General features: G+C 42.0%; 1 protein-coding gene across 1 annotated transcript in view; it reads left to right on the forward strand.

The window, feature by feature from the left end:
- The window catches only part of MATN2 (matrilin 2), a 77,362-nt gene that overhangs the window by 11,429 nt on the left and 37,978 nt on the right, over positions 1–27,955 (forward strand). The window contains exons 3-8 of the mRNA XM_072151474.1: positions 12,209–12,778; positions 16,810–16,932; positions 19,276–19,398; positions 21,005–21,127; positions 22,373–22,495; positions 24,640–24,762. Of these exons, the coding sequence (XP_072007575.1) occupies positions 12,209–12,778; positions 16,810–16,932; positions 19,276–19,398; positions 21,005–21,127; positions 22,373–22,495; positions 24,640–24,762 (1,185 nt within the window). The remainder of the gene's footprint in view (positions 1–12,208; positions 12,779–16,809; positions 16,933–19,275; positions 19,399–21,004; positions 21,128–22,372; positions 22,496–24,639; positions 24,763–27,955) is intronic.

Consider the following 27,955-nt stretch of genomic DNA (forward strand, 5'->3'; position numbering starts at 1 on the left):
TGTGCCCATTTCCATCTATGGGGGACGTATATCGGCTGTATATATACGTCGCCCGTATATACATCCCCCATACGGCAGTGTGAATGTAGCCTAACACATAGCTGCATTAAGGCGATGTGACCTGGAAGTCATCTTAGGATTGGTTTGAAAGCAGCTATAATTTCTTTCCTGATATAATCTAACATGGCTAAATGGGATGTGAACAAAACAGTAGCAGCAGATGCTTCAAATACTGGATTTTTATGTGTAATCCCCTGATTAAATAATAACTAAGAAATCCTTTCTGAATTCCTAGCAGACTGACAATTTCCCTAGACTTCAAGCAAACTTTACCCTTTGCCAAAATACACCATAGAGGGGCAGCACATCCTATTGACTTTGGAGTCGTCTATAAATCCTAGAAATAGACTAAGAGACATAATACTCCAGTGTAATGAATAGGAAAATCAGACTGTATATTGCGGGATAGTGTAGAATTATTGCGTTATTTATATAGTATTTTTATTGACTAACTTTGTATTCCTATATATAATTTGTATGTGGAAAATATACTTTATTCCACTGCTGAAAATGAAACATTTATAGAAATGAAGAGATAAACTAAAATGTCATGTATTTTGCATGATATCATATATATAGTAATTTTGAGATATAGAGAACACCACTGGCCTATCATTACATCACTACTGACAATAGATGATGTCACAGCTTATCTCCTCCCCCTCCTGTACAATGACCTCTATATAGAAAACACTGACCCATCATTACATCACTACTGACAATAGATGATGTCACAGCTTATCTCCTCCCCCTCCTGTACAATGACCTCTATATAGAAAACACTGACCCATCATTACATCACTACTGACAATAGATAATGTCACAGCTTATCTCCTCCCCTCCCTGTACAATGACCTCTATATAGATAACACTGACCCATCATTACATCACTACTGACAATAGATGAAGTCACAGCTTATCTCCTTCTCCTCCCTGTACAATGACCTCTATATAGATAACACTGACCCATCATTACATCACTACTGACAATAGATGATGTCACAGCTTTTCTCCTCCCCCTCCCTGTACAATGACCTCTATATAGATAACACTGACCCATCATTACATCACTACTGACAATAGATGATGTCACAGCTTATCTCCTCCCCCTCCCTGTACAATGACCTCTATATAGATAACACTGACCCATCATTACATCACTACTGACAATAGATGATGTCACAGCTTATCTCCTCCCCCTCCCTGTACAATGACCTCTATATAGGTAACACTGCCCCATCATTAAATCACTACTGACAATAGATGATGTCACAGCTTATCTCCTGCCCTCCCTGTACAATGACCTCTATATAGGTAACACTGACCCATCATTACATCACTACTGACAATAGATGATGTCACAGCTTATCTCCTCCCCCTCTCTGTACAATGACCTCTATATAGATAACACTGACCCATCATTACATCACTACTGACAATAGATAATGTCACAGCTTATCTCCTCCCCTCCCTGTACAATGACCTCTATATAGATAACACTGACCAATCATTACATCACTACTGACAATAGATGATGTCACAGCTTATCTCCTCCCCCTCCCTGTACAATGACCTCTATATAGAAAACACTGACCCATCATTACATCACTACTGACAATAGATAATGTCACAGCTTATCTCCTCCCCCTCCTGTACAATGACCTCTATATAGAAAACACTGACCCATCATTACATCACTACTGACAATAGATAATGTCACAGCTTATCTCCTCCCCTCCCTGTACAATGACCTCTATATAGATAACACTGGCCCATCATTACATCACTACTGACAATAGATTATGTCACAGCTTATCTCCTTCCCCTACCTGTACAATGACCTCTATATAGATAACACTGACCCATCATTACATCACTACTGACAATAGATGATGTCACAGCTTATCTCCTTCTCCTCCCTGTACAATGACCTCTATATAGATAACACTGACCCATCATTACATCACTACTGACAATAGATGATGTCACAGCTTTTCTCCTCCCCCTCCCTGTACAATGACCTCTATATAGATAACACTGACCCATCATTACATCACTACTGACAATAGATGATGTCACAGCTTATCTCCTCCCCCTCCCTGTACAATGACCTCTTTATAGATAACACTGACCCATCATTACATCACTACTGACAATAGATAATGTCACAGCTTATCTCCTCCCCCTCCCTGTACAATGACCTCTATATAGGTAACACTGCCCCATCATTAAATCACTACTGACAATAGATGATGTCACAGCTTATCTCCTGCCCTCCCTGTACAATGACCTCTATATAGGTAACACTGACCCATCATTACATCACTACTGACAATAGATGATGTCACAGCTTATCTCCTCCCCCTCTCTGTACAATGACCTCTATATAGATAACACTGACCCATCATTACATCACTACTGACAATAGATAATGTCACAGCTTATCTCCTCCCCTCCCTGTACAATGACCTCTATATAGATAACACTGACCAATCATTACATCACTACTGACAATAGATGATGTCACAGCTTATCTCCTCCCCCTCCCTGTACAATGACCTCTATATAGATAACACTGACCCATCATTACATCACTACTGACAATAGATGATGTCACAGCTTATCTCCTCCTCCTCCCTGTACAATGACCTCTATATAGAAAACACTGACCCATCATTACATCACTACTGACAATAGATGATGTCACAGCTTATCCCCTCCCCCTCCCTGTACAATGACCTCTATATAGATAACACTGACCCATCATTACATCACTAATGACAATAGATGATGTCACAGCTTATCTCCTCCCTCTCCCTGTACAATAACCTCTATATAGATAACACTGACCCATCATTAAATCACTACTGACAATAGATGATGTCACAGCTTATCTCCTCCCCCTCTCTGTACAATGACCTCTATATAGATAACACTGACCCATCATTAAATCACTACTGACAATAGATGATGTCACAGCTTATCTCCTCCCCCTCCCTGTATAATGACCTCTATATAGATAACACTGACCCATCATTACATCACTACTGACAATAGATGATGTCACAGCTTATCTCCTGCCCTCCCTGTACAATGACCTCTATATAGGTAACACTGACCCATCATTACATCACTACTGACAATAGATGATGTCACAGCTTATCTCCTCCCCCTCCCTGTACAATGTCCTCTATATAGATAACACTGACCCATCATTACATCACTACTGACAATAGATGATGTCACAGCTTATCTCCTCCCCCTCCCTGTACAATGTCCTCTATATAGATAACACTGACCCATCATTACATCACTACTGACAATAGATAATGTCACAGCTTATCTCCTCCCCTCCCTGTACAATGACCTCTATATAGATAACACTGACCCTTCATTACATCACTACTGACAATAGATGATGTCACAGCTTATCTCCTCCCCTCCCTGTACAATGACCTCTATATAGATAACACTGACCCATCATTACATCACTACTGACAATAGATGATGTCACAGCTTATCTCCTGCCCTCCCTGTACAATGACCTCTATATAGGTAACACTGACCCATCATTACATCACTACTGACAATAGATGATGTCACAGCTTATCTCCTCCCCTCCCTGTACAATGACCTCTATATAGATAACACTGACCCATCATTACATCACTACTGACAATAGATGATGTCACAGCTTATCTCCTGCCCTCCCTGTACAATGACCTCTATATAGATAACACTGACCCATCATTACATCACTAGTGACAATAGATGATGTCACAGCTTATCTCCTCCCCCTCCCTGTACAATGTCCTCTATATAGATAACACTGACCCATCAATACATCACTACTGACAATAGATGATGTCACAGCTTATCTCCTGCCCTCCCTGTACAATGACCTCTATATAGGTAACACTGACCCATCATTACATCACTACTGACAATAGATGATGTCACAGCTTATCTCCTCCCCTCCCTGTACAATGACCTCTATATAGATAACACTGACCCATCATTACATCACTACTGACAATAGATGATGTCACAGCTTATCTCCTGCCCTCCCTGTACAATGACCTCTATATAGATAACACTGACCCATCATTACATCACTACTGACAATAGATGATGTCACAGCTTATCTCCTCCCCCTCCCTGTACAATGTCCTCTATATAGATAACACTGACCCATCATTACATCACTACTGACAATAGATAATGTCACAGCTTATCTCCTCCCCCTCCCTGTACAATGACCTCTATATAGATAACACTGACCCATCATTACATCACTACTGACAATAGATGATGTCACAGCTTATCTCCTCCCCATCCCTGTACAATGACCTCTGTATAGATAACACTGACCCATCATTACATCACTACTGACAATAGATGATGTCACAGCTTATCTCCTCCTCCTCCCTGTACAATGACCTCTATATAGATAACACTGACCCATCATTACATCACTACTGACAATAGATAATGTCACAGCTTATCTCCTCCCCTCCCTGTACAATGACCTCTATATAGATAACACTGACCCATCATTACATCACTACTGACAATAGATGATGTCACAGCTTATCTCCTCCCCTCCCTGTACAATGACCTCTATATAGATAACACTGACCCATCATTACATCACTACTGACAATAGATGATGTCACAGCTTATCTCCTCCCCTCCCTGTACAATGACCTCTATATAGATAACACTGACCCATCATTACATCACTACTGACAATAGATGATGTCACAGCTTATCTCCTCCCCTCCCTGTACAATGACCTCTATATAGATAACACTGACCCATCATTACATCACTACTGACAATAGATGATGTCACAGCTTATCTCCTCCTCCTCCCTGTACAATGACCTCTATATAGATAACACTGACCCATCATTACATCACTACTGACAATAAATGATGTCACAGCTTATCTCCTCCCCATCCCTGTACAATGACTTCTATATAGATAACACTGACCCTGATGTCTAATTAGATCCATAAAATATGATGTAAATAAAATGTTGTCTGAATTAGCCCTAAGCTTGTGCAGAGGATTTAGAGCTGAGAGTTCCAATCTTTGTACATATAACCAGTGAGGAATTTTGGAATCTATTAAACAAAAAGAAAAAACTGTTCTTCCAGGGTGGACATTCTTAAGCTTCCAAGTCGTGTTATCTTGAGAAAGTGCAGAGATCTTTTATAGCTTTGGCTAGTCATTAGGTCTTCATTAAAGGTCTCTTTTTGGTATGATATCCTCCTAGGAAAGAAAGATAAGAGTCACACGTCACATTCATGAGTGATTGCTCTATGGACTTAAATAATTATCCTGCGGAAGTGTCTTTCCTGGACCGCAGCCTTTCCTTTCTTCTTACTGAGAGATGACCATGTTCCAGCAGTTCATTGAGAAAGGAAAAGCACTGGACACATAGTGATAAGCGCCCCTGCTGTTATTCCTGGAGCCTTTGTGTACTGTGAGCCTTCAATACTCATTGCATCCCGGGAACATAAAGTGTGCATCCACACGTGGCGTCCTGACACACACGTTTTCATGTTACTATGCGTTTTCCAATTTTGAAAGCGTTTTTCTTCATTGCTGTAGTGTAAGCAGCTGTGTACCAATGTTAACACAGACGCTTACACTTCCAGCGTAAGTCAGAACGCATATGTCAGGATACCACATGTGAATGCACTGAGCATATCCAAGCAAGACCGCCCTAAAAAATAAGGGTTGTGTTAATCATGAATTACGTTGACCACCTGTATACGGGGTTGTAACTAGGAGAGGCAGGGCCCCATAGCAAACTTCTGAATGGGGCCCCCATTCCCTTAAAATAAAATAGAGATATTTGTAAACTCATACATGTTTATACGATCAAGCACATTTATACACTTTAAGTCCATATGTATATACGGTTTTACACATATATTTATACATACATACGCACACAGTTATGCACTCATATATACATTTATACACTTATACATGTATTATATACACATTTAATACAAACACACAGTGTATATACACATCTTATACACACATACAGTATATACAGGCGGTCCCCTAATTAAGAACACCCGACTTACAGACGGCCCCTAGTTACAAACGGACCTCTAGATGTTGGTAATTTACTGTACTTTACTCACAGGCTACAATGATCAGCTGTAACAGTTATCAAAGGTGTCTACAATTAAGATATTTTGTTAATCCTGGTTCTTATGACAACCCAAGAGGTTTAAAATCCAATTGTCACAGAGACCAAAAAAATTTTGTCTGGATGGGGCTTCTTAAAAAAATAAAGATGTAATTACCGCGCCGCTCCAGTCCGCGCGCCATGTACCATGGCCGAGGGAGCAGTGCTGGACTCATCTTCCCGCCGGCCGTAGCCAGCCACGCCCACCCGTGCCTATTTACAGCATTGTATATGTGAGACGGATGTTTGTCAGGTCCATGCTGAATCCAGCACTACTCCCGCGGCCTTGTTTGTCTACATGGCACGCGGAGCAATAGCATCTTGGGGCACCCGGAGGGCACCAAAAATTACGTACATCTTTATTTTTTTAAGCAGCCCCCTCCCAGCCACCTTTTTGTTTTTAAATAAGTCTCGGACAACCCCATAAACACATTACACATCACATATACATACAAGTATAGAGCATGTACACATCACATATACACACACATAAAGAGCACATCCATACATTTATACACACACATATGTATATAGTCACTGGCAGTCTTCTTTTCCCAGAGCAAAGTAGCTGCAAATATCATGGGGGAAGTAGACGGCAGCAAGGACAGATGAGACATTCCTAGTTCTGTCGTACTACTGCCCCCTCCCGTCCCCTGACTTTTTGTATCTGAGCTGCCGATTCATGCTGTGTACTGTGGAAGATTATATATCTTATATTTACATATTATTCTATACAATGTGTAGCATAATATTTGTATAATAATGCACATCCTCCATTCTTTAGTGTGTCAGGTCGGATGGCCGGGCCCCCTGACACTGCAGACCACATAGCAGCTTCTATGCCTGCCACCCCTGCAGTTACTCCCCTGTCTCTATAAATTGCATATAAAGCTATAAGGTACAAGGCCTTGGAGAGTTTACAGTTGTATAAACTAGGAACATAGAGATGTACGCCATGTGTCTGGTGTAATTTTCCGGGCCAGGCCACACCCCTTTCCACATTAAACACACCCACTTATGAGACAACACACCTAACAATGCCCAGTTAAACCATGCAGTCACCGGGTCGAAGGTGTTTGTATGCTACCTGTCATTTCCAATTTTAAGTCCGTTTGTGTCAGCATTGTATCTGCATCAGTTTTATTCTTACATCTCCTTATGCTTTGTCCTGATTATCCCCCAGACTTTTAAAGGAAATCTACTACATGGATGAAGGGTTTCTATACACTTACACTTTGGCGTGTGCCTCCTGAAACAGGGCTTCTCCAATCAGGAGAGGTGTGAATAATTAGCAGACAACAGAGCCAGGAGGGACTCCTGTGATGTAGAAAGAAGCCCCTAAGGCTCATTTACATACATTTAAAAGACATTTTTCTCAAAAGCGAAGCTATAAGAAACAGAAAGAAGATCCGATCCTTTCTCAGGAGGCACATGCCAGCCTGTAAGTGTACTTGGTTTAGAAGCCCCGCATCCATGTGGTAGATTACCTTTAAAATCTGCAATGATGGTTCTCAGCTCCCCACTTTGACCAAGTATGACCATGGTAACCAGTCTCCGGCATTTTAACCCCACTAATACTGAATGCTATTACAACTATGGAAGAATACACCATGGAAGCCATGAGTGACCTAGGCCAGGGGCAACAAACAAAAGATATACTTATAGACAATTTTATGAATCTGCCTTATAATTGTGTAATTTCAACCCAGATTCTGTTTTTGTTCTCAAGTTTAAAATTTATAATCAATTATCGAGTTTGAAGGCAGCTCACTGGGGGCCTCCATGGGGCAGATTTATAAAAAGCGTCATTGCCCTGGCAAATATGTCACAGTTATGTGTCCAAATTAACAAACCAATGCAAATGGGAACGTGTCATGAGGACTTTTACATTCCAACAGTTTACGACTGATCTGATTTGTTATACGTCGGCCAACATACTTGTATCGTCAGAGATTTACTCTGCAAGCCATTGTGGAAAATACAACAAAACAACTCTCTATAAAGGGTTAAAATAGCAGGGTATCCCTCTCCTCTCTAAGAACTAATTTTCTATTCTTATGAAGCAGCATTGTAAGTTATGTACAGTACATCTCAACATAGACAATATGGAGGCCAGACATGTATTGAAGGCTCCTGGGCCCCAATTTATAATCTGTAACATGTTCCCCTCCTAGCATGGGCCATTTATTCTACCAAGGCCTTTTTATATGGAGTAATTTGGACCTCTCCATGTTTGTCAATTCTCCTGAAACATCAGGAAGACTCCTGGATCATGGAAGACCTCCCGGAGTCATAAAAGAGTAGACCAATCTTTTGGACTTGGTGGGAGGATCTTGTGGACCATGTGATGTGGGAATTCAGTGGCAGATCCCCAGGCAAAGTGATGACTGGGAAGACCTACCCCTTCACTAATGGCCAGCTCCACCCTAAATGGTAAAGCAGTGACTTTATTGTCCCCTGGAAATCATAGGAGCATTTTGTTGAGGTCACGCTTCCCTTTAACATTTTTCAACAACCTATCTGAGAGAACAGGCTACATACCACCACTTAGGGTGCTCAAAGCAATTGTGTCTGATGCATTATGGGCCAATCGGCCTCTACATCATGTGCCAATCAAGTTACCAATAAGATTGTGAAGTGAAGGGACACACTTTGAAAAGGTTTGACCCAAAAGTTTTCTAAATAAACCATGTGTGCAGAAGACCACTCTAAAATAGTTGCCAATTATGGACTCCTGAGACACCATGGTGCAAGTGCAACTTCTACCTTTGTACCCCCTAAGATGGACACTTTTTTCCTATATTCTGAGTTTTAGCCCCATATACATCAGTAGCATATTATAATATAGGCAATTTGGGTCTCCCAAGGCTTCTAGGGAACCCATGACCATCTAAACCTATCACCAAGTTTGATACTGTAGAGATAATAAAGAGAAGGATCTCCTGCATTGAAATCCTTATACTCTCAACACATACTTATATAAGGGTACATCCAGGACCTTGGAAGGTCCTCCAGAGGTCCTTAAACAGCAGAACTACCATATTTTTCGGATTATAAAGTGCACAAAAAATCCTTTGATTTTCTCAGAAATCAAAGAAGCGCCTTATAGTCCAGTGCGCCTTATATATGAACCCTACTTGCAGACAACAGCTGCCTTGAACTGTGCACAGGTCTTCCACCTGCTGGTCATTCATCCTTATAATCAGGTGCGCCTTATAATCCAGTGCGCCTTATATGTGAACCTAGACGTTTTAGCAGGCATTTATGGATGGTGTGTATTATAGTCTGAAAAATACAGTAATAGTGGACAGAAGGAACCTCCTCCTCTTCCAAGTTTTGGTTTCATTTTAGTACCATATGAAGGAAGTAAATGGCTTTATAAAAATTAGACTTACAATAAGGCCTACAATCTTCATACAGCCCAGGGCCCATGGGTCTTAATCCCCCCCTGCATATAATATTTATCTCCTGCCCCTGCTCATACTAATACATGATGGACACATACTATACATGTGAATCCAGGTGCACAGCATGTAGTCTTGAGTTTGATGACTGAACGCATAACCCGTTGCTATTACCCATGGCCAATATGGCCGCCAGTATTTGGCCTCAAGTCAGGGACACCTGAGAATTTAGTCGTATTTAATTGATTCTGGTGAGAGAGGATTGTTGAGAAGTTGGCTAAAGGGAGCTAACTCCGAAAAGCCAAGAGAAACCTCATCCATTTCGTGGCGGTGCGGCATACGGTTTCAATTTTACAAAAATGATGACATAATCTACTTATTGGAGGAGCCTGATATTACGCCTTTTATCATTAGTATTACTATTGTGGTGTGACTGCTCTGCCTTCAATTACATTGCACCCATAGGTTTTATAGCAGGAATATTAGGAAACTACAACCCCCATCATGCCCTGATCTTTTGGACATGTCCACCCTTCATACGTTTCTTGGCTTCGTGCATCGCTTTCACGTGCCGGTACATCCCTGCCGTCTTCCCACAAGAACATTTCACTTTATTTTACCCCAGAGACTCCTATCCATAAAAGCAGAATTTCTAGCCGAGTCTCATCACAAATAACTCTCATAATGCTTTATAATTGGTCATAATCTCTTCTGTGCGGAGCAATCATTTCTTTTATAATTTTTAATAAGCTCCAAAAATAAAGAGTTTATCTGGAAAGTTTATTTATGTGGTTTGTGGTAATTGCTACAGCTGGCGTATATGCAAATGAGGGCATTACAGATCCATTCTGCGTATAATATCATTATCCATTGAATGGGATAATATGTAGGAGAATTAAAGGGCATTTCCATGAAATTGGTTATAATATTAATAAATGCAATAGTAGGTAAAGGCAACTGTAAATCTGGGTCACAACCAGCATGGCCGCCAGTAAAGGGGTTGTCCCTCAATTTAATAGGGAATTTTCACCACCCCTTCAACTCCAACTCATTGCATCCAGTGGCGTAACTAGGAGTGGCAGGGCCCCATAACAAGCTTCGGCTTAGGACCCCCTTCCCAGTTAAAAATTATACATATTTGTATACACACACATGCAAGTTACAATCACACATTTATACACTTATGCACACTCATATAGAGCATACACACACATACAGTGACATATGCAAACACACAGCATATATACACACATACAGTATATGCAGACGCCATAAACCGTATACACATACAACATATATACATCACATATATGTTATATACATATTATGATGTACAAAGTGCAGCATAATATGGATATAATGATGCACATCCTCCACTCTTTAGTGTGTCAGGTTGGATGCTGGGGCACCCTGACACTGTGGGCCCCATAGCGGTTGCTATGGCTGCTACCACTGTAGTTACGCCCCTGATTGCATCCTTTAAAAAGCATCTACCACCAGGATGAAGGATTGTAAGCAAAGCGCATTTACATACTAGTGTGTGCCCCTTCTGACAGGATCCGCTCTTCTTTTAGCTTCATATGCCCTTGTTTATACAAAAAAATTGCTTTACAAATTATGCAAATGAGTCTGAGGGTCTCCAGGATCAATTAACATCTATAGAGCCTGGAGCCACTCAGGTTCATTTGCATAATATTTAAAGGGCATAAGAAGCAAAAATAAGAGTGGATCCTACCAGGGGGCACACACCAGCATGTAAATGTGTTTGGTTTAAAATCCTTGATCCTGGTGGTAGATTTTGTGTTAAAGGAACACTCCAGTCACGGGTGATTCACTGAAAAGGAAGGGGGGGTGAACTATAGTGGTAGCAGCCATAGTAACCGCTATGGGGTCCGCAGTTTCAGGGGGCCTCGTCATCCAACCTGACAGTAAAGAATCAAGGATGTGCACCATTGTACACATATTGGGGCACATTTACTAAGGTGCTTGCGCCAGTTTTTTGTCGGACTTTGCATGCACAGGTACTTTAGAAGTGTCCGCGCCACAATTCTTTTGTGGCGCTGCTGCACAAGGCATCACGCAACACAAATTAGGGGGCGTTGCCAGATTTGATGTAAAGTCTGCCAGAATTGTATCGCACGCCACCCATGTGTTAGGTGCATCATAAAAATGTTTGTGCAGGGAGCACCAGATTCATGAAGAACTTGTACCAGCGATCCTGAATCAGATCCGTTTTGTGTTACTTGAAGCCGTTGAGCACCAATGCAAGATAGGTACTAGACCATAAACTGTTATGAATTGATTTTAATTTGTTACGTTTCTAAGGTTAAGATGGGTAAGAAGGTTCCCTTTCAAGGTAATTATTTGGCAAATTAAAATCAGACATAGGCCATTGAGTTGTCCTCCTCTTGTAACAGTAGGTGAGCCAACCTGTAGAAGTACCAAGCAATGAATAGATGAATAGATTGTTCTCCGTTCCTGGATGTTATCTCTTTTAATAGTGTTTGATCTGATTTGTCTTCCTCTACAGGAGAAGCCTGCCAAAGCAAGCCGCTTGACCTAGTCTTCATCATTGACAGTTCCAGAAGTGTCCGTCCATATGATTTTGAAAAAGTCAAAGAATTTCTCATCACTATGTTAAAATTTCTCGACATTGGCCAGGACACTACTAGGGTGGGCTTAATACAATATGGCAGTACAGTCAAAAATGAATTTTCCTTGAAAACATACAAAAAGAAGTCAGACATTGAACGCGCCGTCAAGAGAATGATGCACCTTGCCACGGGCACCATGACCGGACTGGCACTGCAGTATGCCATGAACATTGCGTTTTCAGAGTCTGAGGGTGCACGTCCTGCAGACATGTACGTACCAAGGATTGCCATGATTGTGACAGACGGAAGACCCCAGGATCCTGTTGCTGAAATTTCTGCAAAAGCAAGAAATTCTGGAATTTTGATCTTTGCCATCGGGGTGGGCCGGGTGGACATGCAAACCTTGAAATCCATTGGCAGTGAACCACACGAGGAACATGTTTTCTTGGTGGCCAATTTCAGCCAGATTGAAACACTCACGTCTGTGTTCCAGAACAAACTTTGTGGTAAGAATCTTCAGTATATATTTATATATTTTATATTAATTATATGGATTCATAGATCCAGTAAATAAATTATTTGTTCAATGATGAGGCTTCCATGCCGCCCATCGTGCATCACCACCGTCACCAGAGAAAGTTCTCCAGATTAGTACACCATTCATAAAGTAAGGAGCCCCATTAGCTGGTACTTACTCCCTTGTTTATGAACATTTTATTTCATGGACCCTGGTAGAAATTTTTAATTAATTTAACTGCACAACCGCCGGGTCCAAGCCATCGAATGCCTGGTCCTGGGAGGCAGAAGAACTCTGAAAAAGTTCCAAACCTGTCTCTTCTCTCACCTACCCTGGGTGTGCGCAGAGTGTGTGGCTCGGGAGGTGGCAGGAGTAATGATGTCATCACGCCTTCTGGCTTCAGACACAACCAGGAGGACAACTTCTGGGAAAAGGGGGATAGTTAATATCAGGAAATTGGGAGGCTTGCTGATAAGGGACGTGTCGCATTATAAGTGGTGCTGCTGTAGGAAATGGGGGACTATTTAGGAAGGCTACTTTTGGAAAGGATCATTAAAATGGGAACACATTATGAAAATAGGCATTAGAAGGGTTACTACTGCAGGAAAAGAGGCATTATAAGCAGGGCAGCTGCAGAAAAGGGTATTATACAGCATGTGCTATAGTAATAGGTAAAAAAGGGGTTGGGGTTAGGTATGAGTTAAGGGTTCCCCTGGCCAATCCTAGCCATGACAAGTAGCTAGTGGCGTTCATTTGACAGATTTGCTGTTTGGCCGACAATTCTGCAATCCGTCGGGTCCGCACATCGGGTCCACTTATCTCACCGTCCTGGTAGCCATGGGGTCCATATGGAGTCTTTTCCCATTATAAAGATATTAGGACTATCGATACTACATAAGAGTTGGCGGCCTGGTATATATTTAGCATCAAGTGCTGAGAAGAGTTACCCATGAGAGCAAAACTCATAGAACTTTGGAAACCTCAGCATTTTACATACATATCCAGATGTTTATTCATAAGGACAAGTGTTGATGATTAAACATCTGGGATTTCATTGTTGACTACGGCAGTTTTCTTCCTTCATTTACAGCACAGCCTTCACTTCCTCCTGCTCACCCGACACTAGCGACAATTTCTGAATAGACATGTTTTTCAAACTTTTCAGTGCATGTTACTCTGAGTGTTTTTTTTAGCTTTTTAGACAATAGCTGTGTCATGCACTGTTAAACTTTTTGGAGAGAAGTTTTTCCCATCACAAATTACCTCATTTTTACCCTGCCGTCCGTTGTTAGCACATCCCATGACATGTTTTAACAATCCCTTAATAGCGTCATTTATGCACACAGCAGAGGCAGCCTTAAATGATGTCTAATTTTATGATATCTTAAGATATGACCCCTGGAAGTTTATATGTTTTTGCTGTATAAAAATAAAAGGTTAACACCCCCTTGGCAAGATGAAATAAAATGTAAGGTTTATATCTTTAAAATTGTTGTTTGACTTGGTAACAGATCTTCCCTAAATCCATGCTTATTCTTAGACTATAGTTAGGTTTTACCCAATGATTGACAGCTATTTTCCACATTGATACTGAGAAGGCGGTTACATCCTTGGTAGGACCGCCCACAGGACTAATATATAAAATACAAATAAATAGTTTTGCTTCCCTCCTCCTGATTTATAATATACTGCACTATGGGATCCTTACATATTATTCCCAACACGACAGGTTCCCTTTAACAACTGTCATTTGAGATCCTATTTAATATTGTGCTTGAGGAAGGCTCCAGGCCCTAGGAGCTGAAACGTAGCTTGGCACATGTTGGAATAAACTAGTACCTATTTTCACAAGTTACCTTGGAGTGCTGCCATTTCTTCGTTGAATTTTGGAGGGACTATTATTCCAGGTTCTTGAAGGTGCACCCGGACACTATCGTTTTTGAGAGTGCTGCCACTATATCTTTGCTTCATACCCATGTTGTAGTTACGCCCCTGCCTTGCCCCACATATAAATAAATGAGCCACAATATCTTGGTATTTGCATTAAAAACGAGGCAGAAATTTCTCTCATCTTCATCATATTCCACCTTTACTAAATATAACCCAATTCCTTGCTTCTTAGTTAGAAACATCTGCTCATCCAGTTAAACCTTCTGGTGTCGGTTCATTGTTCGGAAAAAATGTCTCTTGGCTGAAGGAACAATGCAGTGAATGTCTCACAACGCTTCATAAAATTGTGTTCTCTAGGAGAGTGTTATGAGTCCATGACTTTGACTGACCTCTAACTGAGTTTGGGAGGTCTACCAGAACCCCGTGGTTCAGAGCAGACCACAGCAACTGTACCGTAACAAGACACCAGCGCCTCAAAAGACGTCTGTACCAGGGACATGAAAGCCACAGCCATCCCCTTTGTGTTGCAGAACTTTCAACTGCTGAATCAATAGATGAGAATTGGACCTCAGGGATTTGTGGTTGATTTACACAATGATTTACAGTGAACTCCCCTCGTGGCAAAGTGCCCAACACTCAAGTGAAGATATCAACCGCGTCTCAAATAACCAGAAGTGCAGCTACTGTAACATGCCATAATAAACACTCTAGACATGTTCATATATTGTTTCTAATTGTGATACTAAGGCTCAGTCAATTTAATAGCCTAAGAAACCTTTGTTGTAGGTATTTATCGAAGCTAAATTTTACGAATGGGAAGTTATAAGATGTTATTTTAGGGTAGACCATGACCTGGAGCCTACGGGGGCTCAGATATAGAGTAGAACATTAGTATTATAGTAGTGATGGTGAACCTTTTAGATACTGAATGCCCAAATTACAACCCAAACCAACTTATCGCAAAGTGCCACTTTAACCCCTTAGCGCTCTGCGCCGTAGCTGTACTGCGCTGAGTCCCGCGATTAGCGCTCAGCGCAGTACAGCTACTGCGCAGAGCCGATGCCGGTTCAGCGCTGCATAGCAGCCGAACCGGCATCGTTAGCCGCGGGATTTCAGCGGTAATCTACCGCTGACATCCCCAGCTAACACCCGGGGTCGGAGTGGGCTCCGATCGCGGGTGTTTAACCCGTTAAATGCCGCGGTCAACGCGACCGCGACATTTAACATGCCTTCTGGGGGTCTTTACCCCACGATCGGCCCCCCCGCACCGTTTTCGGGGGGGGGGGCGATCGCTGTTTTGGCTTCTGGAGCCTGGAGTCTTAACCACATTTTCAGGTCTTATTCATAACCTTAAATTCTTACCATTTCAACATTGAATAAATGAAAAGCACAATGCATGGACAAGGCAAATAACTCTGGCCATTATATGACTGCATTCTGCATATTTTAGCAGTTTGCTCCTCTGTAGACACCCAGTTTTTTAGAGATTGTGGATTGAGACTAGACGCTATTAAAGCTCCCAAACGCTGTACACAGAGCGCTTTTGGGGGAACTTCCTATGAATGTCCACCAGCCTCATTCAGGGTCTGTGGCTCTAACTTAGTTCCTGATCTCCCCTTCTCCACTCTTTACATTTCTATGTAAAGTTGTAATATGACGTTTATGTGAGCTGCAGTCCATCTTGCTTTAACAAGTAGAATTAAGCAGAGATTTAAGAATGAATGTTTGTTATAAAGCACAGGAGCAAGAAATGGGCCTGATAAGTGGAGAAAGAAGCAATAGGATTTAACTATGTTTTCTACATTTGCTTATATTGTAGATTTATTAAAAGCTAGTGACATTCTAAGGTTTAGTTGTTATGAATATAAGGTATTTTGGCAAATATACATTTTTGATTAAATCTACCTATAGTCTAAAATCTGTAGCCTACATGTCCGATCCCACCAAAAATGGCTGTTCATACACATTAAACAGGCCACGTGTGTTTTAGTGTTAATATAAGCACCAACATGAGAGAATGAAGTGGAAAACAGGGATTTCGTTATTGACCCTGAAACTTATCATACAGTTCCTCTTGCAGACTCTTATCCCCCTGTTTGTATTGACATGAAGTATTTTTCTCTCTTACAGCTCCTCATCTCTGTGCTACCACCGTTCATGGCTGCGATCACTTCTGCATCAATACTCCAGGCTCATACTTTTGTAGATGTAAGCAAGGATATGTCCTAAATTCTGATGAGAGGACCTGTAGAAGTAAGTTATACACATTTATCATATCATACTATGAACAATGGCAAGAAGATCTTGTGATCACCAAACCATGTTCCTTTAAAAAGCCGATCATCTTGTGGCAGACATTTCAGGATGTGTCCCATAATAATGTGTAGGGAACCAGATAGCTGTAGTTAGAGAAATATCCTTCCCTGAACATGTGCTTTGGCCTTTAGCTCGCCACACAAATTGTGGTTAACTCAAGGCCCCATATTATGGGGCACGTTCATGTTGCGATGCGTCCGCTGTGAGGCATCGTTCCTCACTGCAATGGGAACGTCCTATTCCTACCAGTCTCTGCGGTGGGGGCAGTATGTATGGATATTGGTGCATGAACAACAAATTCCGGATTTCCATTTGTATTGTTTATTCCCATCCTTACTGTCAAAAATTAAAATTATGTTTTAGATTTTACTTTAAATTGAAATTGAAAAGAGCAAGAGACTTTGTGTGGGTAGCATGAACATAGTCTCATATACCAACATCTGGACCACACATCCACGAAATGGTGGCTGGCCTCCTCCACCACCTCCCGAGACCCACGTATCCCAGAAAAGACCCCTCCTTCCCAACTGAGAGTCAAAAAAGTCACAACTGATACAAACAAGTTCCAACTGAGACAAAAAAAAGTCTCAAAAAGTGGCAGAAGATGGCAACTCATTTCTGAGACCACAAGGAATGGTGACCATTCAAGACCTGTTCATAAAGTGTAGTACTGCATGGCATCCGCTGCTTCTGTTGTGCTGTGAAGGTGGGGACCTAGGTCCCAGAGCCATAGCCAGTATGTCTACTGGGGGCTGCTGGGTCTTGGTCCTTGCTGGGGCTGTGTTGCAGTGGCAGTGGATGCCATGTGATTTTGCACCAAATAGAGCATGGATCCATCAGAACGAGATCATTGTCACATGGTTAGTGGCTTATGCAATCTGATTAAAATGTAACCAAGAAACTCAAGTTTGTTTTGTTAATGTAGTATAGCGACATAAGATCATTGTATAATGTGTGGATGTGCAGTCCAGCATGTTCTATCTCCAAATGTTGGTATAGACTTAAATACAATTTTATATTATATGTACAAGGTATTGGTGCGGCCTCACCTGGAATTTGCTGTTCAGTTCGGCGCACCAGTCAATGAAAGGATGCCCTGGCGCTGGAGAGGGTATAACAAAGAGCCACATAAATGATAAGGGTTATGGAGGGTCTCAGCTATGAGGAAAGATTAAAACAATTATATTCATTTAGTCTTGAAAAGAGGGGACTATGAGGGGACATTATTAATTGATATAAATATATGAATGGTCCATACAAAAAATATGTTGGAAAGTTGTTCGAGGTTGAATTAAATCAAAAGCCAAGGGGGCACTGTCTCTGTCCGGAGAAAACAAGGTTTAATCCCCAGAGGATTATTTACTGTGAGAACTGTCAATCTGTGGAATAGCCTGCCTCAGGCGCTGGTCACGGTAAGGACAGCAGAGAGCTTTATACAAATACAATAAAAATGTAAAAAGTAACATATTTATAGCTGAAATTCTTTTTCTCGTCGGTAACTACACTGGGAGTGTCCAATGTCTGTTAAGAAACAGGCTATGACCTAAACTCTTGGAAGATGTGAACATGTAATGTAGCTTCACCACAAGCTAATGATCACCCTGGAAGGAGGGATACCAATGGATGGATGGAAAGTAGAAGTCATCAGCACTGGAGCTCGGTGGTTACAACTGCTGAACCAGCATTGGGGTCTTCGAAGTGAACGCAAACAAGGACAGCATCTGTTCTCCTGTTGCTTTCATGGGTTTCCAACAAAATACTCTGGTCTAGCTTCACATGCCAAAAACGTACTTGTTAAGTTAGTATTTACATGTTAACCCCAGATGGAGAAAGGGACCAATGTAAATTATGACAAACTTTGTGCAGAAAACATAGTTACATTGTTTATATGGGTGAAAAAATACACATGTCCATCAAGTTCTAGCAAGGAAGGGAAGGGATTGGATGAGGAAGGGATTCAGGGGAAATAATTCTATATAACATAACCATCAATGTTAATTAGATGTAAAAAGGCATCTAGACCCTTCTTTAAAGCTAAGTCAGCAATTGTGTCGAATAATTTCAACCGAATACCACCTAGAAGACTACTGCCTTAGCTATACGAATCCAGTGAACTGCCTTATACTATGTAATGTGTGAGTTATATTTGTCCCTCTCTGGCTCTTTTTTTATGGGGAACATCTAAGAAAAGTAAAAATTTTGGAAATGTGACACTTACCTTTTCTTTTTGATAATTTGTTAGTTATCCTACATTGAGTTATCCTACATTGTGTTCTGCAGCTGAAGACTTATGTGCCTCAGAAAATCATGGATGTGAACAGATCTGTGTCAACACCCTGGGATCCTATCTGTGCCAGTGTCACGAGGCGTATAAGCTGGCCAAAGACGGCAAGTCTTGCACAGGTATGTATTCTTGGTATAAGCCTTTCCTTTAGCATTTGGACCTAATGGGGTATTCCACCCAAAGTCAATATTCTTAAATATACTCAACAAAATAACACATTCTCTAATACAGAATTTCACAGATATAATTCCAACCCGTTTCTATCAGTCCTGGTGTACAAGAGTAAATCTTCTCACTATGGTTGGATCTGCAACACATCCCCACTGGGGCCTAGCCTTTTCTAGTGGGCCTGGAGGGAGCCGGGGCCCAGAATACTGTAGTGGCTGGCTAGTGCGGTCTTGGTCACACTGTGGTCATGGTGTTTGGTATGGGGACCGGAGGGCTGTCCTACAGCTAATACAATGGTTTCTCCCTGTGGCAACCCCTGAGGTGTCTGTAGGATAATTCCCTGGGTGATGGATGGGGGAGTCCATGGTGGTAAGCAGCCATATCCAGGGATCAGACGGAGGCAATGTTGTGCCAATCAACTTACACTTCTTTATTGAACTTCAAACAGCAGGCAACGACCCTAACATCAGCAAACTTCTTCTGGTAGGAGATAGCTGGTCAGATCTGATTCCTCAGGATGATGGGCTCACTGCCTGGCAAGGTGGCTTCAGGCTGGAGGATGGAGGTTGAGGCAGATATCTGGTGATGGAGCTCAGCAGGCCATGTGCTGAGGAGTGCTGTGACTCAGCACTCTCTGGGCTCTCCCTGGAGAGTCCTCAGGGGAAAGAGACCACAACCATCCACACCCAAGGTTTATATAACCTTAGGGTGTGTCCAGCTCAGGTGGATCTTCCAACTTGCTTACTCCTTCCTTACACCAATTGCTAAGCATATCATTGACTAACAACATTCTAATTGTTAACTGTTGCCTTGCCAGGCAGTAACTACAGCTGCAATTACACAGTATCATTGTCATGTCGATTAGAGTTGTACATTAGCAGAAAAATGGCAAATTTACCCATCACTGCAATTCCTGCATCCATTTTAGGTAGTTTTAGTGGTGTACAGACAAACTTGCCACAAGCGATCCCCTACTTAAGGACACCTACCTTACAGATCTTGTTAAAGATGGACCCCTCTGCCCACTGTGATCTCTGGTGAAGCTCTCTGGATGCTTTACTATAGTCCCAGACTACAATGATCAGCTGTAAGGTGTCTGTAATGAAGCTTTATTGATAATCCTTGGTCCCAATTACAAACTCTAATTGTCACTAGGACAAAAAAAATTTTTGTCTGCAACTACAATTATAAAATATACAGTTTCGACTTACATACAAATTCAAATTAAGAACAATTCTATGGAACCTATCTTGTACGTAACCCAGGGACTGCCTTACTGAATTTCCTTAAAAGAGTGGTCTCATGTAAACATACCCTAATGGAAGAAAATGTGGTTATGTGTAAAGTGTATACTTAAATATAGGAAGATCTCCACACATAGCATACACCCCATAATCCCTGATCACAGTTATACATATATGTGCCTTCTCCACAAAGGTTCTGGTGACCAATCCACAGCATATGTCAGTTTCATGGCCTTGACATAACTAACTATGATATATATAGAAATGCTCTTGCTACTAGGTGCTGATATTGCCTTTGTTTCTTCTTCTCTAGTCGTGGATTATTGTGCCTTGGGTACTCACGGTTGTCAGCACAAGTGTCTCAACGTTAACAGCTCATACGTCTGTCAGTGTCGGCCGGGCTTTATTCTGAATCCTGATAAGAAAACTTGTCGGAGTAAGCAAACTCTTTGTCCTTCTTCTGTGGATATCAATGTCAAGTGAAATTAAAAGGAGCCGGGCCTATGTTGTTTTGCTGATTCTCTCATACTATAATGTGACTTTCACCACGTCTCAGCCACGTCTTGTTAGGAGTGAGATTGACTATAAATAAAAGCTTTGTCCGCAGTGGAGGAGAATTTGGTGAAGAAATAAGAACTTCACATATTATAGATTCATACTCTTCACATCCACCATGTGCAACATCCTCCCACCGGGGCTTGACCTTTCGGTGTTGGGACAGCTGGATTTCCCTGTACCTCAGTGGCTGCTTTGACGCAGGCTAGCAGTAGACGTGTCACAGTCGCTTGGTCCAGGTGGAACAGGCTTCATCCATGCCCGGCAGGTCCAGCAAAAAGATTGCAAGTAGAGTGAGAGGCCACAAAAAGATGGAAGGTTTCCCTCTAGGGCACTTCCGGTGTATGCTTGTGTTAGGGATCCCTGGGTAGATGGTAGAGGAGAGGTCACATTAAGGTGGAAAGTTTCCCTCTTGGGTATTCCCATTGTATGCTTATATTAGAGACCCCCGGGTAGATGGTAGAAGGGAGACCCAAGATGTTAGCAGCAGCCAGGCATCACACATGGAGACAAGATTTTAAAAACTTTTTTAAAGTCTCTTTATTCCAAGACTTCAGCGCAGCAATGGTAACAGGCAGAGGTAGAGGTCCTCTCTGCCAATGTCCAAGGTAGCTGGTTCAAGGCAGTCTAATAAAAGAATCTCACAGCCCAGATTCAGGAACTTGGGGCTGGAGAAGGTAGACGCTGCTTTGGCAGCAGTTTAGAGCAGATTCTGTAAGGGATCAGAGACAGCAGCAGCAGGTTGCTAGTGTGCAGGTCATGTGTCCTCCCACATGGAAGTCTCCATCATTCTGCAACTTCCAGCCAGAGGGAGTAAGTTACACTTCTCTTCTTGGTGGAGTTTCAGGCATTCACCAATTAGGAAGCTTAGGGCAGAACAGGATTGACAAAGTTAAAACACAATTTATCATTGATTAACATGTAAAACCTCCCTTTCCAGGCAGATTATATTCAGCTGCATTACCAGTTAGAGACACTAGATGGTGCATAGAGGTGATCAGGCTATATGGACATATGCAATCCAATAAGAGCCTAATAGTTCCTAATGACCACATTGTTAGGACCACTACACATGTCTGATAGATACCTTTTTAGTAGACAATTCATGCTTGATTATTGTCCCTAGGACCGGATTACTGTGCGTTGTCTAATCATGGCTGTGAACACGAGTGTGTGAATACTGACGAGTCTTATAACTGCAGATGTCGGCCGGGATATTCACTCAATGCAGACAAGAAAACTTGCACAAGTAAGTTTGTTTCAAGGATACTTTTCTATAAATAATGTGTTGCCCTATTCCATCACATCATAGTACATGGGATTGTTTCAGACAATATGATACCTAAGTTTAATGATTTAATTAAGATAAAAATTGATCCGTTGCCAGTAAAGGGAGGATTAATTTACCGATAGAGTGTTATTCACCAGGCAAGCTGAATTCAACAATTTTTATTGTATAGTAAAAGTTCTATTCATTATAAAGTCTTAAAGCGAACCTGTCATGAGTATTCTGCTAGTTTATTGTTAAACAGTGTAATACCTTCTAGTTTTTGATTGTTTCATTGGCATCATTCCAATGAAAATTGGTTGTATAAAGTCAAGGGGGAGTCAACTCTGAACGCCACCTCCTCTTTGGTTGACATCATGTATTGGAATTCAGGAGATCTGGATAGTGATGTCTCCAGATGCAGGACTGTCAATTACAGTGAAGGGGCTTTCTAAGGAAGAGAGAGAGCTTGACTTCAGTGTTAAAATTTCCACCTCTTTGACTTTATACAACCAATTTACATCTTACTTCAGTTGATATTTTGGATGATGCCACCACACTCGGTCATGTAAGAGACATAATCTGGAAGGTGTTAAGCTGCTTGGCAACATACTGATGGTGGTTTATTATGTCCATTTCTGTTTATAGGTTCCCTTTAAAGGTATTGGCCAACAATGTATCCTGGCTTCAATATCTCATTGTGGGGCCCAAGTTGTCTCAATTTCCTTGTAGTCACTAGAAGTCTTCGCTGTGGCCGTGGCTACTTCAAAGGGAGTTGGGGCTGCAGTGATAGTTTTAGGCTTCTACTGGGACATGGACCCAACTGCTTTCGGCTTCCGGTCCCATGTTTACATTCGGCCAAACAGCTAATGAGTTTCCAACCCCTGATCATGGCCATCAATATAAATTCCGGGCCATCCCAGTATAAGCCATGCCTATCCTTTCAATAAACTTTGCAGAAATCATAAGTTTAGCTTCTAACTCTGCCCATAGTCTAGTAAGAGTAACACTGTTTCTGGTCATTCCGCACATTTTCATTTTTTTATCGTCTGTTGTCTTTGTAGCCTTGTGAATTTGTAATCTGTCTGTGCGACTAATTGTAGATGTAGCTGCTGTGACTCACTGCACCCCATCCCCTCTCCATAGAGCTTTTATGTAATCTAACACATCAGTGACCTTCTGTCTTGTTTTGGGCAAGATGGAATTCAGCAGAGATTTTCGAGTGAAAATCAAATTAGGAAGTAAGGAGTGAGCATAAGAAGAGCAAAAGTTAGAAATGTTACTTGTAGTCCCGTGTACCATTGTTTTATTCATGGTTTGTTGAAAAGTTACTGATTATTTTAGACATCCACAAGTTGAGAACCACACATGGATTATTATTGTAAGGTCTCATGGACTTAGCTATATTTTAGATCTGTGTTGTACAGCTCTATAACAAATGTACATGTACTATGGATTCATCATACAGGACTGCATAGGGACTGCATAGTTTGGAAGCAGAAAAAAGAGTCAGTAGGGAAAACCGAAGTTGTATCTGAACTTTTTCGGCTGGATTTTCACTGATTTGCTTCAGTTTTGTGGAAAATTGCCTTATAGCATAATATATTACTCCAGTAACATTGCAGTTTTGTACCGGTTTCCAGTGGACGTACCCCAAAACTTTGCAGTGTTAAAATCCAGGCATACTCCTACTCTCTATATGTAGAGATGGGTAGACCCGATGTCCAAGTTGGAGTCCGGCCGCCTGACCCAGGCGTATTGCCAGATAAGCGGCCAAACAGCTCAATGCCCATAGCTAGTAGCCATGGCTGGGATTGGCAAGGGGACCTCCGGGTCGGAATCCCGGGGTTGTCGGTTCAGCTCATCTCTACCTCTACCTTTATCATGAATTTGGCTTCAAAACCTGCATCAAAAAACCTGCATGTATGACTAAGCTCTCATCAGGGCTTTATCTGCAATGAAATACATCATACTCCCTGGATTCTGGCAGAACGTTGCCATGTATTATTAATAATGCCTCCGTCAGAATCCAATTTTATTAGGATCCTGCGGTCGTTTTTACGTTCTCTCTTCTTTGGTGTCCTTTATGTATGGATTTACATCTTTTTCCCTTTGTATCTTTGCAGAGATTAACTACTGCTCGCAGGGCGATCACGGATGTGAACACGAATGTGTCAGCGGCGACACCTCATTTGTATGTAAATGTCGTAAAGGCTATGCTCTGCATCGCAACGGGAAAACCTGCAGGAGTAAGTTGCTATAGAGATGTCATATTTCCTGAAACACAACAAAAGTGATTACGGCAATTATACAAGGCAGAAAAACAGAAATGAAGTCAGAATACTTCAGCTCCAACATACATGTAAACATTATGATAGTGATATGTTACAGCTGCCTCCGTAGCGCGTTGGGTGGAGGGCGAGGCGCATACAGTGCAGCATAGTCACCCTTTTAGGTAATCTTTTCTCTATTTCAATAAATAGTTCTTATTGTAAGGATAAGGTCTTATGTACGGGACAAGCTTCGAAAAATTATACATACAGTCTCACCGCAATTTGATTTTTTAAAATAGCCGGAAATAGAACGCCACAGTGATTTAAAGGGAACCTGTCATCTGGTTTTCACCATTAAACCTAATGTCAGGTTCCCATACTGTGCCCCATGCTTTGTATAAAAATCCAGATCTATCTAAAATATTTCATTTAAAAAAGTAGCAGGCACCTTGCCAGCCGACTCAACGAGTCACTAGGGGCTCGGGAGACACCTAGGGACACCTAGGGAGACGTTGGTTGATTCAGTTAGATTTCATGGTGAATGCTGATGACAGGTTCTCTTTAAGGCAATGCCATATTTAATAAGTGCAGTTGCTTCATGTATTTAACAGTATTTAGTCAGAAATGGGAGACTGTATCATATTAACTGAAAAATAAATAGTGGGTTCCATAGGGCAAATTGAATCCATTGTAATTAGAAATAAATTAAGGACCTGGTCATGAGTGTTGACTACCAAGGATGGCCAAGCTCTGTTGTTGGCTAGTTGGGGTAGTCCAACGTAGAACGAATAGTGCAACCCTCAGACCCACGACCAATAAGAAAGTTCCCCACCATCCTAGGTGACTTGAAATAATCAAAATACCCCAGAAAGGCAGCCATACTCTTGCCATAGGCAAACATTAGTAGTAACACTGGTGAAAGCTGTCGTAGTATCTCAACCCTCCGGCAAGCCAGCTTACCAAATTATCGCCGGCCACAGATGACTGTGGGCCATGTATTTTGGCTCATGGATGCTGTCACGGGTGCCACAGCACCCCCCTCCCCCCGGTTCTCACATACTTCTCCACAATCCTGCTCCTGTCTCAGCTAGGTCGCACGCGTCCCCACTCCCTAGGGCGCACGCACACCGGCTCTCAGAGATTTCTAAGGGCCAGTGCACCGCTAATTGGCGCTGGCCTCTTCCGGGTTTTCCTTAAAGGCCGACTGTTCCCATCATTCCCAGATATTTGAGCTCATAGCCAAAGAGAAAGCTTCCTTGCTATTGTTCCTTGTTCCTGTTCCCATTCCCGCTCTGCCTTGTATTCCTATTGTGACCTCAGACCTGACCTGGGACCTTGCATCTCTGCCGCCAGCCCTGACTAAGCGCCTGTACCTGACCTCGAGCCTGAATGCTGATTTTGTACATCGACCTTAGCTGCCAACGTGGGCTAGTCGCACCTGTGGAACGACATGGTGGCACCCCCAGCAAGTCCATCCTGCTTTGTGGCGGGCTCTGGTGAAGAACAGATGCCACTTAGATTCCAGTCCTAGGTGACGGCTAGTACCATCTCCCACGGTGGTCAAGGGGGTTCACTGACCCCGAGCCCTGACAGTTGTTGTGTTCATGTGTACACAGAAGGTACCTAGTACACAGTTAGTACCTACTATTGGTCTTTGGAAAAGCAAAAACCGCCTTTCACCTTCTGGTGGACATCAACGCGTAAAGTTTGTTGAAGAAAAATGACGGGAGGATAACTTCATGTGCTAGTATATAAAATATTCCAGGCAATGTCAGATCCCAGCAGGACAATAATCCTGTGGACAAAGTCCATAAAAAAATAAAGGGTGTGATGTGAAAGATCTCGACAAGCCTTCTGTGATCTCAGCCTTCAAACCATGTCTTCTAGTCCAATATCTATGGCTGACTTAACTTTGCTTCAGTTCTTTTTACTGAATAGATGCAAAATCCAGAATTAAAAAAATCTTTTAAAAGCCACTACAGAAGAGTGGGGACTAGCGCCAAATAGGGACCATCTGCATAGAGGAGCATATCATTGTGTAATTTGGTCCCAAAGTCACCTCTTGAACTATATACAAGTGTCTGATCACTAAGAGTCCGGGTATTTCAGTTAACTGGAGCAATAGTCACACATTGGGGCAGATTTACTTAACCGGTCCATTCGCGATCCAGCGGCGGTTCTCTGTGGAGGATTTGGTTCCGGCCGGGATTCACTAAGGCAGTTCCTCCAACGTCCACCGGGTGTCGCTGCTGCGCTGAAGACCATCGGATTGCATCGGAGTTCACCGTCCTACCCTGGGTGCAGGTAAGCGCGTGTCGAGTGACACTTTTTTTTTTAAATGCAGCGGTTTTTCTGAATCCGTCTGGTTTTTTTACAGCCGATTTTGTCTTCTGCTGGATCTTTTGGGCCCATTATAAGGTGTTAGAGCTTTGGCACGCCAAAATATTCTGAACAGCGAAGTCAGGTAGGAGGAGGCGGAGCAGGGTGGGTGGAACAGAAAGCCGGTTGTTTTATTGTTCCTCAGGGGTGGGGTTACACAGTATTACAGGGGAGGGGTTACACAGCATTACTAGGATGCAGGTTGTGTGCCGCAGACTATGTTCTCCTGTACTAAAAGTCTTCTACATGTTCAGCTTTCTCAGGGGATTTCCAGTCTTGGCGTATACAATATAAAGTTAATGGAAGACAAACTTTAATTCTTGGTGACAATTTTAAACATAACTCGGCCTCTTGTAATTTATGGCAGTAAATATGAATGTCGTAACCCTGGCCGTGTTTTCTTTCAGTTCTTTAATCTCCACTCAGTTTCATGAGACCAGACATTATTCTGAGCCAAAAACGAGAAAATCTTACATTTTTATTGTAAGATAAACAGATGTTGAGTTTCCTTGCAAAAAGCCCTTTACAAACAGCTGTTGGGCCTGGACTTACACTTCATTGCACATTTCCCAGCAATCCTTGTAAGCAACTGTACCTGGAGGCTCTTAGTATTTAAGGAAACGTGATTCATTGTTTAATTTGGTCTCTCAAGTACAAATTTATATGTAAAAAGGAGAAGTTAAGAATATTGTAATCGAGCCAGTGCACATCTTATGCAAAGTCAGCTGTAATTGGAAGCATCTGGCATCGAGAACGTCTCTCTCCACAATTTCCTAAATGTCTTATAATT

This window comes from Engystomops pustulosus, chromosome 5 (genome assembly GCF_040894005.1).
Source record: "Engystomops pustulosus chromosome 5, aEngPut4.maternal, whole genome shotgun sequence".
Lineage (NCBI taxonomy): Eukaryota > Metazoa > Chordata > Amphibia > Anura > Leptodactylidae > Engystomops > Engystomops pustulosus.